Source organism: Camelina sativa, chromosome 9, assembly GCF_030686135.1.
Source record: "Camelina sativa cultivar CO46 ecotype springtype chromosome 9, ASM3068613v1".
NCBI lineage: Eukaryota > Viridiplantae > Streptophyta > Magnoliopsida > Brassicales > Brassicaceae > Camelina > Camelina sativa.
The window spans coordinates 29,825,104-29,841,357 of record NC_141888.1 but is presented as its reverse complement, the minus strand read 5'-3'; the positions used below and the strand labels follow the sequence as shown (position 1 = coordinate 29,841,357).

General features: G+C 39.8%; 2 protein-coding genes across 2 annotated transcripts; one reads left to right on the top strand and one right to left on the bottom strand.

Moving 5' to 3' along the window:
* The first annotated feature begins 337 nt into the window (after positions 1–337).
* On the top strand, positions 338–3,328 carry LOC104711886 (phenylalanine ammonia-lyase 2). The gene is made up of 2 exons (XM_010428661.3): positions 338–1,114; positions 1,399–3,328. The coding sequence occupies exons 1-2, from the start codon at positions 708–710 to the stop codon at positions 3,146–3,148; spliced, it is 2,157 nt and encodes a 718-aa protein (XP_010426963.2). The 5' UTR covers positions 338–707; the 3' UTR covers positions 3,149–3,328.
* Positions 3,329–3,773: 445 nt separating this feature from the next.
* On the bottom strand, positions 3,774–4,427 carry LOC104711885 (indole-3-acetic acid-induced protein ARG7-like). The gene has a single exon (XM_010428660.3). It carries the CDS (start codon positions 4,324–4,326, stop codon positions 3,952–3,954), a length of 375 nt encoding a protein of 124 aa, XP_010426962.3. The 5' UTR covers positions 4,327–4,427; the 3' UTR covers positions 3,774–3,951.
* Positions 4,428–16,254: the final 11,827 nt, after the last annotated feature.

Below are 16,254 nucleotides of genomic sequence, written 5' to 3'. Positions count from 1 at the left end.
CTTTTAAAAAGCTTGTAAATGCTTTTAAAAGGTTTTTAAACACCTTGTAAACGCTTTTAAAAACTTTTTAAACGCATTTACAAGGTGTTTAAAAACCTTTTAAAACCCTTTTAAAAATCTTATAAAAACTTTTCCCGCCAAAAAAAAATTTCCACAACTACTCCCAATTTCATCTCCAAAACCGTAATCCCCCACTCGTAAATACATTTTTTTTTGTCTCCCAAAAAGTCTCACCAACCGCAAAACGCTATTTTCCTCAGCCACCAGCCACGACCACCTTTTTCGACCCTTGAGGATTGAGGTTGTTATTGATCGAACACAGCAACGTAAACCAACCGCGTTAATTAAACAAAAAAAAAACACTTTTTGCGACTCAAACCAAATTCACGTTCTCCATTCTCCACCATTAGATCTATAATCTTCATCCAACGGTCATCATTAATCTCTCACCCACCCCTCTCTTATTATTATTATTTTTAATACGAAAATCAACTCTTGTGTTCGCCTCTCTTCTGCTTACCTAACAACAACACTAACATTGTCCTTGTTATTTAAACCACTCTTCTCTCTTCTCTTCTTCCTCAGAATAACCAAAACCCCACCAACAACAATTCAAATCCTCTCTCTCTCTCTATCTCCCAAACAAACAAACTCAAGAGATCTGAATAATCCTCCCATTCACTAAACACACAGCTTTTGAAAACCAAATGGATCAGATCGAAGCAATGTTGTGCAACGGAGGAGACAAGACAGCCAAACCAGCCGTGATGACAAAGACGGTATCGGATCCGTTGAATTGGGGTTTAGCCGCTGAACAAATGAAAGGAAGCCATCTTGAAGAAGTCAAGAAGATGGTTGAAGAGTACCGTAGACCAGTTGTGAATCTTGGAGGAGAAACACTAACGATCGGACAAGTTGCTGCCATCTCCACCGTAGGCGGTAACGTCAAGGTTGAGCTAGCTGAGTCTTCAAGAGCCGGTGTGAAAGCTAGCAGCGATTGGGTTATGGAGAGTATGAACAAAGGTACTGACAGTTACGGTGTCACCACTGGCTTTGGTGCTACTTCTCACCGGAGAACCAAAAACGGCACCGCCCTACAAACTGAACTCATTAGGTAAGTTTAATTAAATTCATAATCATTACATTATGAGTAACTATATTAATTTGAGATTTTATTTTATTTTTTTTTCAAATTATTTTTGGGATTTGTGATAAGAAAAAAATATATTAAATTAGTAGCATAAGTGGATAATTGGCAGAGATTAATTTTGTTCTTGTATAATTTGTCTCTGAATAAACTCACGAGTGCATGGGAAACACGCTGGGTCGGTTACTCGGGTCGGGTTGATTCAGATCGGGTCGGGTTTTATTTTTTTTTTTAATTTTTTTTTTTTTCAGATTTTTGAACGCCGGAATATTCGGAAACACGAAGGAGACAAGTCACACGCTGCCGGAATCCGCCACAAGAGCGGCCATGCTCGTAAGAGTCAACACTCTACTCCAAGGATACTCAGGAATCCGATTCGAGATCCTCGAAGCGATTACGAGTCTCCTCAATCACAACATCTCTCCTTCGCTTCCTCTCCGTGGAACCATAACAGCCTCCGGCGATCTCGTTCCTCTCTCCTACATCGCCGGACTTCTCACCGGACGTCCCAACTCCAAAGCCACCGGTCCTGACGGCGAGTCATTAACCGCGAAAGAAGCTTTCGAGAAAGCCGGAATCAGTACCGGATTCTTCGATCTACAGCCTAAGGAAGGGTTAGCTCTCGTTAACGGCACGGCGGTTGGATCCGGCATGGCGTCGATGGTTCTATTCGAAGCGAATGTTCAAGCGGTGTTAGCTGAGGTTTTATCGGCGATATTCGCGGAGGTGATGAGCGGGAAGCCTGAGTTCACCGATCATCTCACTCACCGTTTGAAGCATCACCCTGGACAAATCGAAGCGGCGGCAATAATGGAACACATCCTCGACGGAAGCTCGTACATGAAATTAGCTCAAAAGCTTCACGAGATGGATCCGTTACAAAAACCTAAACAAGATCGTTACGCTCTTCGTACATCTCCTCAATGGTTAGGTCCTCAAATCGAAGTGATCCGTTACGCGACGAAGTCAATCGAGCGTGAGATCAACTCAGTCAACGATAATCCGTTGATCGATGTTTCGAGAAGCAAGGCGATTCACGGTGGTAACTTCCAAGGAACACCGATCGGAGTATCTATGGATAACACGAGATTGGCTATTGCTGCGATTGGGAAGCTTATGTTTGCTCAATTCTCTGAGCTTGTTAATGATTTCTACAACAATGGACTTCCTTCGAATCTAACAGCTTCGAGTAATCCAAGTTTGGATTATGGTTTTAAAGGAGCTGAGATTGCTATGGCTTCTTACTGTTCTGAGCTTCAGTACTTGGCTAATCCAGTTACAAGCCATGTTCAATCAGCTGAACAACATAACCAAGATGTGAACTCTCTTGGATTGATCTCTTCACGTAAGACCTCTGAAGCTGTTGACATTCTTAAGCTTATGTCAACAACGTTCCTTGTTGGGATATGTCAAGCTGTGGATTTGAGACATTTGGAAGAGAATTTGAGACAAACTGTGAAGAACACGGTTTCTCAAGTGGCTAAGAAAGTGTTAACCACTGGAGTTAACGGTGAGCTTCATCCATCGAGGTTCTGTGAGAAAGACTTGCTTAAGGTTGTTGATCGTGAACAGGTGTTCACATACGTCGATGATCCGTGTAGCGCAACGTACCCGTTGATGCAGAAGCTAAGACAAGTCATTGTTGATCACGCTTTATCTAACGGTGAGACAGAGAAGAATGCAGGGACTTCGATCTTTCAAAAGATTGGAGCTTTTGAAGAGGAGCTTAAGGCTGTGCTTCCTAAGGAAGTGGAAGCGACTAGAGCGGCTTACGGTAACGGAACTGCAGCGATTCCGAACCGGATTACGGAGTGTAGGTCGTATCCCTTGTATAAGTTTGTGAGGGAAGAGCTCGGTACGAAGTTGTTGACCGGAGAAAAGGTTGTGTCTCCGGGAGAGGAGTTTGATAAGGTTTTCACTGCAATGTGTGAAGGTAAAATTATTGATCCGTTGATGGATTGTCTCAAGGAATGGAACGGAGCTCCGATTCCAATTTGCTAAGAGAGCATTCCTCTGTTCTGTTCTGTTTTCAATTCTTCTGTTTCGATTTAAATTTTGTTGTTCTTTTTACTGTTTTAAGTTTGGATTGAGTTTTTGATTGTAATGTGAATGAATGGTGTCACTCTGTATGATATAAAGATTACTTGTAAAACTAGTTAACATGTTACTTTTATGTTGCCATTTGAGGATTCGGACACAGTTGACAAAAGAGAGTGATCAAGTAGACTTGTGATTTATTGGTGTCTGGCTTCAAATGTACTTGTTTCTAGCTGTTTTTGTCTAAGCATTATGAATCCTTTCATGTGAGTTTCTCCTTTTAGATACTAAATTAATGTCTATGCTATTGCATCTCATAGCCATTTCTTGGAGCCTCTCGTGCAAACAATAACATAACATATTATATCTTTAATCTCTCATTGATAAGTAACAAAAATCTTACTTCTTGAATTTTTTCATTTGAATGATAGTAGAATAATACAGAAGCAATTGCTAGAAACAGAAACTTGTTTTGTTTTCTCTGACAATATCTGCATCAGACAAGAGTTCAAGTCTTCTTTTTCTATGACACAGAACAGAGGCGTGATCAGGTTATGTTATATATTTATCTCTGGATCTTTGTCAGAAGTTTGAAAATGCTACATGTTTAGTGAACACTTGTTTATAATACGAACGATGGTGATACTTATATTACGAAAACTCTTACTTAATTAGTTTACATCATTATCTAACATTAATTCTTTCTGGAGATGATGAATCAAAATCAAATAAATATGTCTTTTGAGTCCTCCGATCCCCTTCTTACCTTACATGCCAATGCAGTTTCTCTTATGCTGCGGAGTGCCACTGCAACGAACAACGTCGAGGAAAGTGTTCTCATCACATGGAATCCATAGTCTTGATGAGTTATAAGCATCTTGAGCTTGATCAAGCAATGCTTTAAAGATTGGATGTGTAAGCAAACTCATCTTTATCACAAACCTCTTGTAATCATCACCAACATACACTACCAAATGTCCTCTTGGAACATCTTTTGGTATTGCTTCATTTTCTTTCTTAAATCTCCACAAAACCTTGTCGCAGCAACTCTCGCATGAAGATGTACAACAAGGTATGACTATGGATTTACTCTTCATGGTTTTGAGTTTGTTTTCGCAGGATCTTATGAACTTGTTCTTCATTTTGTGTATAGAAGGAGAGGTTTCAAATTACCAAAAAAAAAAGGATGATTAATATAGACAGAGATGGTTTTGTGATGAAAAGTACAGTGGTGAAGGACATGTGTATATATAGATGATTGATTCACATAGCTTAGATAGAAAATAAATCTTAGGTCCATGGTGATATTAAATGTAATGTTTTTGAATAAGTTATGGGCAAGATTTTTTTTTTTCTTTCAAATAATGATAAGATACATCACGAGGGGTTTTAAATCATGCATGATAATTGTTTGCCATTTTGTTTCACTCGTGCGGTTCCGTTATTTTCCTTCATCAAACTGAAACTGTACGAACATGCATTGCATTATTACATTTGCTATTAAGAAATGTTTTTTTTTTCTTCTCTTCTCACTTGCAACTGATTTGCATGGGGACTAAGGCTTGTAAGACCCCACATAAGAAAGATAAGAGTGATGGGTTTTAAATCTTCTTGAATAAAGTGTGATCTCTCGAGTTATGATTCATGGCTTGAATGATTCTAAAATTTACTGTGATTTCTTGAAGATACAAGACTCTAGTTGCAGTGACTTCTTGAATTAGCCTATATTATCTATACAAATCCAGAATTCATGTAATAAGATATAATCGTATTAATCTTATTTAATGGTTCTATGAATGGATATGTGATAACAATCTATCTACATAGGTCTGTTTTTTTATTATTTTGTTGCTCTAACTAGGAATTAGTTAAGGTTATAGTGCATGGACTGCAAGTGTAGACTCTGATAAAGAACTGTCAGATTTTGCAGGGGCCAATATGATTGGGGAGCAGAACAGAGCAGAGCAACTATTCATTAGGATTCAGATTCATCCCCCCCCCCCCCCCCCCCCCCAAAAAAAAAAATAGCTGAGTATGAGTAGAGCAATCATTCTTTCTTACACATCACTTATGCAGATGAGCCTATGGTATGTTCTTTTTTCTTTCTTTATCCCAATGTGTCAACTAGGACCGAATCTAAAAATTAATTAAACTTGTTTAATGAAGAACAAAAGAATGTTTGAGCTGGTTTTAGCTCAAATATAATAAGACTTTTTGGGTTGTGTCGGCTTGGATATCAGATTTTTTCTTTTTTCTTTTCAAATGATCAGTTCAGATTTTATTTTGTTAACAATATGCAGTGTACGAAATTAAGTTGGGGTGGTGACACATCAACAATGTAACACTAGTGTACAAACAACTATGATTCACATTGTGTGGTCATTTTTTTTTTGTTTTAAATTAATCCTCTTTAAGTTTTCTTACTTTATAAATAATTTTCTAGTGTTTTATAAATGATTCTAATTTGAAACAAACTCGGTGAATCTTTGAGCCAGACAAAGTAAACATCTCATCATCAAGAACTCTATAACTAAACATCATTTTGAGTCTTTGGACCAGACAGAACTGATGTATCATCAGACCCGGGACGGTTCAAGAGCTGGTTATCGATAAGAATGAGGGCCATTCTAAAACTAGGCTGGCTTCGTCTGCATGAAATTTATTGTGGGAACGTGACGGCTTTTATGATGTTTGTCTTTTGAGAGTCCCATCATTCTTACGAATAAACTCATTCGATGAGCTTAGGAGTGATTAAAAATTTTAAACCTTGTCGAAATTACCAACCTTTGATTTTGGGTTATGTATATCTTACTTACATCATCCATTAGATTTGGATCTGGTCAAGTTGGAGTATATATGTAATGTTCTTGTATCTTACTCGGATCATCCCATTCCTGTCATTCGATTAGCGGCTCAACTGGTTAGCTAGTAAAAGGATTCTTAAAACTCTATAGTAATTTGATGAAAAAAAAAAAAAAACCAATTTCGACTTTGTTCTTAATTTTGAAAGAAAAACAAAACAAAAGAGGCATAGATGAGGAAGCCATACCTTCCTTCTTACACACCCACACTATTATTTGATTTGACTTTCACATGTGTCTTTCCACAGTTACCAGCTGTCATTCTTTTTCCATTATTATATCACTTTTTAGTACCGAAAAAATAAAAACCATGATTAATAAGTATACTCTTGTCAAAAAGATTGAACTATAATAAATAGTGAAACATTTGGGTTTGAATTTGATAAGCGCATAACTGGACAATTTGTAAATAGATGATGATCACTGGAGACTGGACTACAAAGGTCTTGACTCTTGAGGTTCGGTGATTATAAAATGTAAAGGGTCAAGAAGATGATAGTATTTTTAATTTAAAATAAATCATACAACATTCCATTTTCCAACCAAACTATTTAATTCTCCCCCATGCTTCGTTTTGGAAGGCAGTAGAATTCTTCTCATCTATATTAACATTTTTTAAGTACATTTTGTTATGCACTTTAAATTTTGTTTATTTAAAAAGTTATTTACAACATTAATCCCTAAAAATTTTCCAAAACTAACATCACTCCAGATTTTGTTTCTTAAATAGTTTACATTTCATTCCAACTAAAAAATAACAGCAATCAATATGGAAATAAAAGCTCTTATAGATTTAACTATACATTTGTTGTTTTTTGAGATGTTCTATATCTGAATCCTTCGCAAACAATGAAAACAACAATTTGATTCCTATTTTGTTTTTCAAAACCTGTGAGTTTTAAACCTGTGAGTTTTGATTATTAACGTAAGAAAAACTTCGATTGACATTTATTTAAATATTATAATTAACATATATAAACTTAATAAAAATTTTAACTATTACGAATATGTAAAATTAAAAAAGTCTAAAATACTATATAATGTGGTTATATAGTAGATGGGTTATAAAGAGGACATGTTGGAATTAATAAAATATTATTAAATTTGTATTAACACGAGTTAAATCCTCATTTAATTATTTATCAACACTACTAATATTAGAATATTTGACATAAAATCAAGTTGATTTAACTAAGATTGCGTAAAATAATTAAATCATTAGGAAAAATGTGACTTAATCACAGCGTATAAACTACTGATTATGTATTTTGATCGCTTATTTTTTGTTATGATAATTAAAAATCAAAATAGAATCTCAAACACTAAACAAAGCAAACTAAATATAACAAACAAATGGTGATGAAGTGTATTGCGGGTTAAAAAATAATATAAATATTTAGCCGCACAACAACCGAAAAATTTAGTTATTCCTCTATTTACAAAACATCCAATATTTAACAAATAGATACAATATAAAATATAAATTATAATAAAAATAATAGTTCCGCAGTGTATCGCGGGTTAAAATCTAGTGATAGTTTAATTTACAAGTTACAACAATCCATTCTCCAATTTAGTCTTGTAATCGATTCTGAATTACTATTATCGATTCATGTGATATTTTTTTTTTCCTATTATAGGTTTCTACAAGTAATTATATCTAAATTTTCGTAGAGAGAGTAACAAACAACACATAAAATTGTTATCACTACGGCTTCTGGTTTAATCATACGTCCTCGCTCATAAAATATGCATACACCAATCCTATAACTTGTAACGATCAAAGATAATCTTTGAGGAAATGTTGACAATTACTTCTGATTTCATCCTTGTTTATACCGGGATTTGCACAATATTTAGTAAACAAGATTTTGGGGTAAGAATAGAGCTAGTCCTTTATTAACGAGAATTTGAGGTCGTCACTTACAAAGAGTCAACATTAAGTTCGTCAGTTTACAGGAAAACTAACAAACTGAACAATGACGAGCTCATAAGTGGAAACGAATTACACAAAAGGCAATAAATCAGTAATTGATGCAAAGTATTGCTCTCTGGGTAAGGTCTGGAGATCAGGATGGTGATTCCAATAAATGCTATCTGCTTTTATAGGTGACTGTTGACCTAGGGTTCCCTAGGGTTTCTAGCGCGAATTACCCTCTGCGGATTTTAGTGGACTTTCTCCCAAATTTATCGGGCCGAAATCACAACTTAACAGGTTTAGCAAGTCTTCTTGGGCCGAGTGGCATATTGGGCGCAGCCCATATCCAATAATAGCCCCCCCCTTAGTCCGGAGAACGGCAGTTCTTCTGCGATCAGCGGGCATGCTCGAATTGTCTTGCTACTATGCCTGCTTGGCGCTTGACGACCAAATCTCCTCGGGGGACGAATCTGGAACAGTGCTCTTTGCGGAGCGTCGGGCTCTTGTTTTGAGGGAACAAAATTGGTACAATGATTCTTCTGGGAATGCCGGGCTCGACTCTCGAGGGTCACTAGGAATATCCAGCGGTCTTCACCTTGGGCGCGATATTCAAAGGATTTCCGGAAAAGAGCTTGTCGCAGATCGAGGTGACAGATTTTGACAGTTGAATTTCCATTTTAATTACTTATTTATGTCTCCTCCTTCTACTATTTTCCTTCGCTTGCTTCCCCTCCATAAAAATGTAATTTCTCTCTTTAGCTCTTTTTTACTTTTATGCTTGTCTTTTTCTCTCCATTCTCTCTTCCTTGGCTTGGCTGCGTCCCCCAAAACCCTAATTCACCCCATCCAAGATCACAGCTGGAGGTCGCCGTTTGAGATCGGAATGATCGATCGATGCATTACGTTGGTCATCGATGGTGGAAATAGATCTGAACATCCGACCGCTTGTTGTTGATCCCAATTATCGTGAGGGCACCAGACTCGACGTCGGCGCTCTTGAAGCTCATCCATGTGAGATTGATGCTTATCTCGATGTTAGCGTTGGCTCTGAGAGAGGTCAAAATGGGGTGAGACCGCGTGACGTCGGCCTGGATGACTATTGTGAGGTTGGCGCCGATCTCGTCTTGGGCGGCGCTCGCTTTGAGTTTGACCGAGATGAGCAGAGATTTGAAAGCGAGGTCGGTGGTTGTCGAAGTGACGGGGTGACCGTAATGACCGTATCAAGAAGTATGGACCGACAAGGAAGACATGTTCGAAGGACGTGGAGATACCTCGGGAAGGAAGAGAAAAGAAAATCTCTAGAAACGACCCAAGTAACTTGTGAAAGAAGTTATCAAGTCACGATACGGTCCAAGACCGAACACGGACGAGAACCGTCAAGACATCTGGAGAATGGGACGATGGATGGTCGAAGACGTTGGTGAAAGGATCAAAGGAAGGGTAAAGAAAGTAATGGTCGTGGAAAAATAGTAAGAAGGACGAGAAACGGGCCATTGGGAACAGAATGGTCACGTTCCGGCCGAACGGTCGAAGTACCGCGGGACCATGGACGTACCGTACGTGAGGTATGAGAGGACCAGAGACGGACAAAAAAATAAAAACGTGGACGTAAGTACCGTGAGCACTTGGGATGCAAGAGAGACGTGGAAGGACGAGAAAGCGGAAGAGTCTCTCCATGGGATGCCAGAGCCACATGTCGAGATCTCAGCTCTCCTCCGCCAGCGTTTGGGATGCACGCGCGTGTGGGGAGAGAGTGAGTGTTTTGCATGCAAAAATTCTGCCACTTGTCAAAAGAAAATCGCCACATGCGTTGCCCAAAAACTTGACCAAGGGATTATAAATAGCCCCTTGGCTCTTCATTTGCGACCAAAATCTCTCTCAAACACCAAAACCTTGCCAAAATTTTCTCTCAAACTTTTATGAAGAAAATCAAGATATTTTTGAACAAAGGGGAAGAAGAAGAGGAGATCTCGCCGGTGGGAGAAGCTAAAGATCAAGGGGAGGTGATGTCAGATCCGCGTGGTGTGGTGAAGCTTAATCGGCCAAGATCTCAAGCTAAGGTGAGTTGTGGTTGTAACATCCGCGAACCAAATTGGAGATTTGGGGAAGGAGTGTCGATCGACACCGAGAGGAGTGGCGATCGACACCATCAATTTTGTTTCGACCAATTTGTTTTGGATTGTCGATTTTGGGTTGGTTTGGTTCAATTGAAGCCTGAACCGGCATATTTAAAGAGGAGGTCGACTTAACGGTTTAGGGAAAACTTGTGGTGTCGCCGTTGAGAGGAAAAAATAAGAGAGAAAGAGGAGAAAAACATTGGAGGGTGTTCTTGAGAGGTTTCTGGGAGATTCTAGGGTTGTGGGGTGAGATCTATTCCTGTGGAGGATGAATCTTGTGCTAGAGAAGAAGGAGGAGCTTCCTAGGGTGCTGGATTCGTCATTGTTGGGTCAGAACTTTCTGTAAAAGAGGTGAGTGTATGACCATGGCTGATCTAAGCCTGAGATCTCGTATGTTTTGCTTGTTCTATGTTGTTTGTGGTGTTGTTCTTGCTTGTGGTGGTTGTGTTATGGTCCTCATAGATTCCTAAAACTTTTGGGTGAGTTTGGAACGGAATGGAGATGATTGGAAACGGAGATTCGTTGATCGGCTTCGAGCAGAACGTGTCTGCGGGGTCGGTGTCGATCGACACCAAGTAGGGGTCAGTGTTGATCAACACCACTTTGGTGTCGGTCGACACCAACTTGTTTGTTGTTTTGGTTTCCTGGTTTGTTGTGTTTGTTAAATATTGGAATCTCAGTTGCTTGTGTGTATAGCCCAGTAGATGGGAGGATTGCCTCACTAAGTATTTGTGATAATACTTCACGTATCTCAATTGTTGTTTGTGGTGTGCAGGTATGTGACGTGGAATCATGGCGATGAGGTAGAGGATGATCTAGGGTCTTGTTTGTGTGTTGTTGGATATATTGTTTATGTTGGAACCTTGGTTAGAGTTATGCTAGGTTGCTGGATAGAATGGTTAGGAATGTTATTGTATTGATGATATATTGGTTTTGTACTATTGATATGTTTCCGCTATGCTTAATGGTTATTGCTGTTTAATGATGAGTTGTGGTTTGGGTTGGTTGAATTACGTAGTATGGGATGCTTAATTATATTGTATTTATTATATAAAAAAATGGGTCGGGTTGTTTCAGTGGTTGTGGATGTTGTGAGTTGAGTTGTGGATCTTGCTTGTGGGAGGTGCATTAGCTCTCTAGCTCTTGCATCGGCCCTTGTTTGTTGCATTTGTTCCTTGTTGCATATAGATCTTGTAGACAAGAGGAGATCTAGGGGTTTTATGCATTCTTGGAGAAGAATTGCAAGTTTAAAAATTAGCTGCAAGTGTGAAATGCCTTGCATCCTTAATTCATCCTTAATTTTAAGGGTTTTATGCATTCTTGGGGAAGAATTGCTTTTTTGAAAATCAGCTGCAAGTGTGAAATGTCTTGCATGCTTGATTTTGGGGGTTTGAAAATTTTTAATCGGTGGGAAATAATTTTTAAAAATCAACTGCAAGTGTGAAATGCCTTGCATGTTTGATTTGGGGTTTTTCTCGATCAAGAGGATAGATGGAAAAATTAGTAAGAATTTTTCTTACTTAAATTTGGGGTCATGGGAGTGTCATGCATATTAAAAATTTAATTATTTAATTTTGCATGAATGGTTGAGGAGGTTAATCCCTCGTAGACTGGATGGGAAATCAATTCATGAGAGGGGTGGATTTTGGTGAGGCCATGCGAGAATCTCCAGGAAGGAAAGAGCCGCATGAGGGCCCCAAAATTGAGAGATGTACCTCATGAATTTGATGTGAGAACAGTCTACGGGATGGACAGTTTTGGTGAGACCAAACGAGAATCTCCAGGAAGGAAAGAGCCGCATGTGCTTCCAAAACTTGAGAAAAATATTCCCATGAACTCGATAGAAGATCTGTTCATTGGTGAAATATTTTCGTAAGTCATGCGAGAATCTCCAGGAAGGAAAGAGCCGCATGCATATGTGAAATTGGGAAGAATTGTCTCATGCATAATTTAACTAATTGGTAAAGAATTTATCCATGGGGGATTAAAATTGGGGTGCATACTTAGGAGTGCATGCATGAGTAGTTCCTTAAGTTGCATGATTGTTTCCTTGCTTCTTAAGTTTTGTGTGATTGCGTGTGATGTGCTTGATTGTTTGCTTGCTTGCTTGTTTTCTTGCTTGCTTTGTGTGTTTTTGTTTGTGCTTAATTCTTTGTGTCGATAGACTTAGAGTTAAGTACATGTCCTAGCTAGTACTTGAGTTAAATGTCTCGGTTCGTAGCTAGAAGTCGATATCTGTTCCCAACATGTGATGTGAATGTCCGGTGAGCTAATCCAGAGGGATCTCATGGCTGGAAAATTAGCTACTAGCCCGAACCGCATGACGATGCCGCTTTGAGTGCCTGGTTGTTTACTTGGGGGTAACAACGTGGAGGATTTGGTTGTCCGGTTGATTGCCTTTGTGGTATCAACGCTGGTATCAACGCGGAGTGTAAGTTAGGGATGGGACAAAGGATCAAAGGGCCCTAGGATGTGTCGTTGTTCGCTAGGATGAGTTGGTGGTTCCCTGGATTGATTGTGATCCCTAGGATGAGTTTGGCGTGGGAGTCATGGCGTGGAGGCCTGAATATGTGAAGTCTAGGGTGGTCAAGTTATCTTGATGCACCGCTAGCATATTTCACCTGGCAGTGATTGCGGGTGATGTGGCGTGGAGGCCAAGTTAGAGTCGAGTCTAGAGAAGTCAAGTGTCCTTATTTTCTTTCTAGGTTTGATTGTGTGTGTGTTTGATTGTTTGTTTGCTTGCTTGTTATGCTTCCGCTTTGCATGCTTTGATTGTTTGGTTGATTGATTGTTGGTTGATTGGGGTAGTTGGATGGGTTAAGATAGCATGTTAGAGTTGAGATAGCATGTTAGATTACTCACCCTTCTCCACAATTGTTTTTCTTGCAGGGAAATTAAGTGGGTAGAGTTGGACTTAAGAAACCGAATAGGATGTTTTCGTGTTTTGTTGCAAATCCTTGATTCTTAACATGCTGTTTTAATCGAATGGATCCAACTGTTTTTCTTAAGTGATTTTGTTGTTTGTAAACATTATATATAAGTAATAAATCAGAACATTTTCTCATATATTTTTCATACAAGTGGAAATGGTCCGGACCAGCACAACGCCGCGTGCTTACCAAAGGTTGCAAAGCCTAAGGTGCGTACGTAGCGGGTAGGCAGCTGCCGGTTGACTCCTTTGTGGCGTCTCCAGGCTGGTTTTTGGTTTGTCCGGCCGCTGGGACGGTGATAACTCTCTAATTTACATGTTTTAAGCATCCTGTTTTGTCCATATTTTACATAATTTATACCCTAATCTTAGCATTTTTAGGTCATTAACTGTAAGAATTCACATTTAGACCATTTAGGGTGTTGCATTCTTGCATTTGCATATTTTGGATGAAAACAGGTGTTTTAGAGCCTAAAATGGGGAGAAACAAGATCAAATCTGAGCATGTACCCGAAGGAGCTATCGAGCAGGAAGAACAGTCCGAACCTCAACCCGATCGAGGAGGATCCAAGAGTAGGAAGAACAATCCGAAAACCTATCCGTGGAGTAACCTGACCTCATCCTCGTGCATCTCATCGAGCAGACCCTCGGGCAGGACTAGGAAGCTAGGTTAAAAGGTTTTCCATATATAAACCCCCATCTTCTTCCTCTTGCCCTAGCACGCCGCAGACACAAAAACACAGAGAGCGAGAGCTTCTGAGAGAGATCTTGAGCGACTCAAACTCTTTTTCCACTTTGTTAGGATTTATTTTACATTTCTTTGCTATCCTTTTAGATTTCTACTCTATACTCTTCACTTCTATCTTATTTTTCAATACAATGCAATTTTCATTTATCTATGCTTTTATGTTTTCTACAATGAAATCTGAGTAGTGAAACAAAGTTTCTAGGGATTGGATAGACAATTATGTGTTCTTGATCGGTTAGGATGTCTTAGTTGGTTGTTTATGTTTTATAAATTCCCTTCTAGATTGGTGTTCTTAATGCTATCAATAGACCGAGAGGTTGAGATTAGATCTAGGATGTTTTACCACCGAGAGATGTAGATGAAATGCTTGAATCAATCAATGCTAGAGATTTACTCACTTAGCCTAAGAGATTAGATTTGTAAGGAGTTTATTGACAATAATGAATCGGTTTGTATTGCTTGCTTGGTCATGTTTCTCCAACGAGAGTTGGGTAGGGGAGTGATCAAGGTTGATTGTTTCTATCACGAGAGTGTTTTAACAAGATTTTAGAGATTCATTGTCTAGGAAATATTTGCTTGAGGCATGTAGGATATTCATACTGGTCAGGAACAAACACTTAGGAGTCGATTACCCCATCCTTAGGAGCTTTCGCATCTTGATTGTTTACGTTTTTATTCATAACTCGACCCTATACCCGAATTGGTACTCGATCACCAGCTTCGTGTACACCTTCGAGCTGTTCATATTCATCTTGTTTATCCGATCACTCCACCCGATCATGTACTCAAATGCTTGCATCGAGTGCTTAGGTCGTGTGGTTCTTGTTTATTTAATTTCTTTTAATTATTTTAGGAGATCAAACCCACTTATTGTTTGGCTTGACTTGCATAGTTCTGATCATATCTCATCTGCTAGCATAACAACCATTTGGATTGATAACCCTTTGTACTACAACTGCATAGGGAATTGATACCTTGGGTGAAAATCTTGTTATCAGACAGTTTGGGGGCGTTACAGTGACTTGCCGTGAGGTCTGCGAATGTTCCCAAGGTCGACACTCGTCTTGCAGTGGGAGATGGTTATGAGCTAAGTGGTTCGCTGTGTGGTGCCCTGGAGGTCGTCTCTCGCGTGGGCAGCACATTCCCGTCTCAGGTCGGCATTCGTCATTCCGTGGGGGCGAGCTACGGGGTCGGCTTTTTGGTTTTAAGTGGAGTGCGTTCTTGCTATGAGATCGGCAATCAGGCAGGATCAAGAGGTGTGATCGGATCTGGGTTTGAGAGCGGTCTTGCGAGCGAGAAAGGAGGTCGGCAGGAGGATATCGGCCCTCGCTCGGCACACTTACAACATACGTTATCTCATGGAAGTGGCAAGAGCCTTGCCAATATGGAGCGGGCCTATGGTAGAGAACTCGAGGCTTTTCTGAGCTCGACTCAGCTACTGATATCGACAGTGGGATGCCCAACTGGAAGGTTGCTTTTGATAGTATAGAGATCGATGTTGGGAATGAATGTGGAGGTGTTGATGACTTAGCGGGTGATCGCGATTCTGATGATCTTCTCGCGTCCGAGGAGGAATACGGGAGTGACTCTCGGGGACGTCCCATGGAGGCTGCTTCAATTGAGGATGTAGAACCCGACGGTCATTCCTGCCCAAGTCTGACCGTTCTGGGCCTTGGTTTTGCTCCGGTTGGTCCCGATGTCGATCTTGCAGTTTTTGCCGGTCTAATTGATCATGGTCCCTCGCTGTGCATGTCAGAATCTATTGACGCGATGATCAGGTGGTGTAAGATGCCTGAGTTTTTGATTTTTTGGGTTCCTGAGCCCCTTGAGCGTCCTTTTCATCGCACTCCACGAGCATTACTTCACTGATTGTTGGTTTTGGTTTCCTCTTCCAAAATTTCTGACGTTTTACTACGCAAGCCGCATGATAGCTATCTCCCAGCTTTCTGTGGGAGGTATTCGTAACGCATCTGGCTTGGCGATGCTTAGGACTGAGTGCGGTGTATAGGTAGACATTCATTTCTTCGAGGAGGCTACAAAGCTTACAAAAGTAAGAGGCAGTCCGGGGCACTTTTATACTAGCGCTAGATTGGGTCACAAGATTGTCGTCGTGGCCTAGCCCTGGGCATATTAACCAAACCCGAAACCCAAACCCAAACCTGACCCGAAGTGGGGGGTTTGGTTTGGGTTCGGGAAGTATGTAAAACTCGATCGGATGTAATATATCTAAGGTTTGGACACCCGATCGGGTTCGGGTATTACCCGATCGGGTTCGGGTATTACCCGAAACCCAAAGTAAAACCCGATTAACCTGAACATATATACATATATTCCCGAACATATATACATACATTCCCGAACATATATACATATATTCTAAATCCCTAAATCCATAATCTATACTCTTTCTCTTTTATCGCAGACAGTTCGGTTTCCTATCTTAAAAAAAAATATAATCAGTTTCTATCCCCAAATCGTCAAACTGGATACACCAAAC

Excerpts from the sequence above, each read along its gene's own strand:
- LOC104711886 (XM_010428661.3), top strand. The coding sequence starts at position 708 with ATGGATCAGATCGAAGCAATGTTGTGCAACGGAGGAGACAAGACAGCC. Across the intron at positions 1,115-1,398 it reads CTACAAACTGAACTCATTAG|ATTTTTGAACGCCGGAATAT; the intron begins GTAAGTTTAATT and ends TTTTTTTTTCAG.
- LOC104711885 (XM_010428660.3), bottom strand. The coding sequence starts at position 4,326 with ATGAAGAACAAGTTCATAAGATCCTGCGAAAACAAACTCAAAACCATG.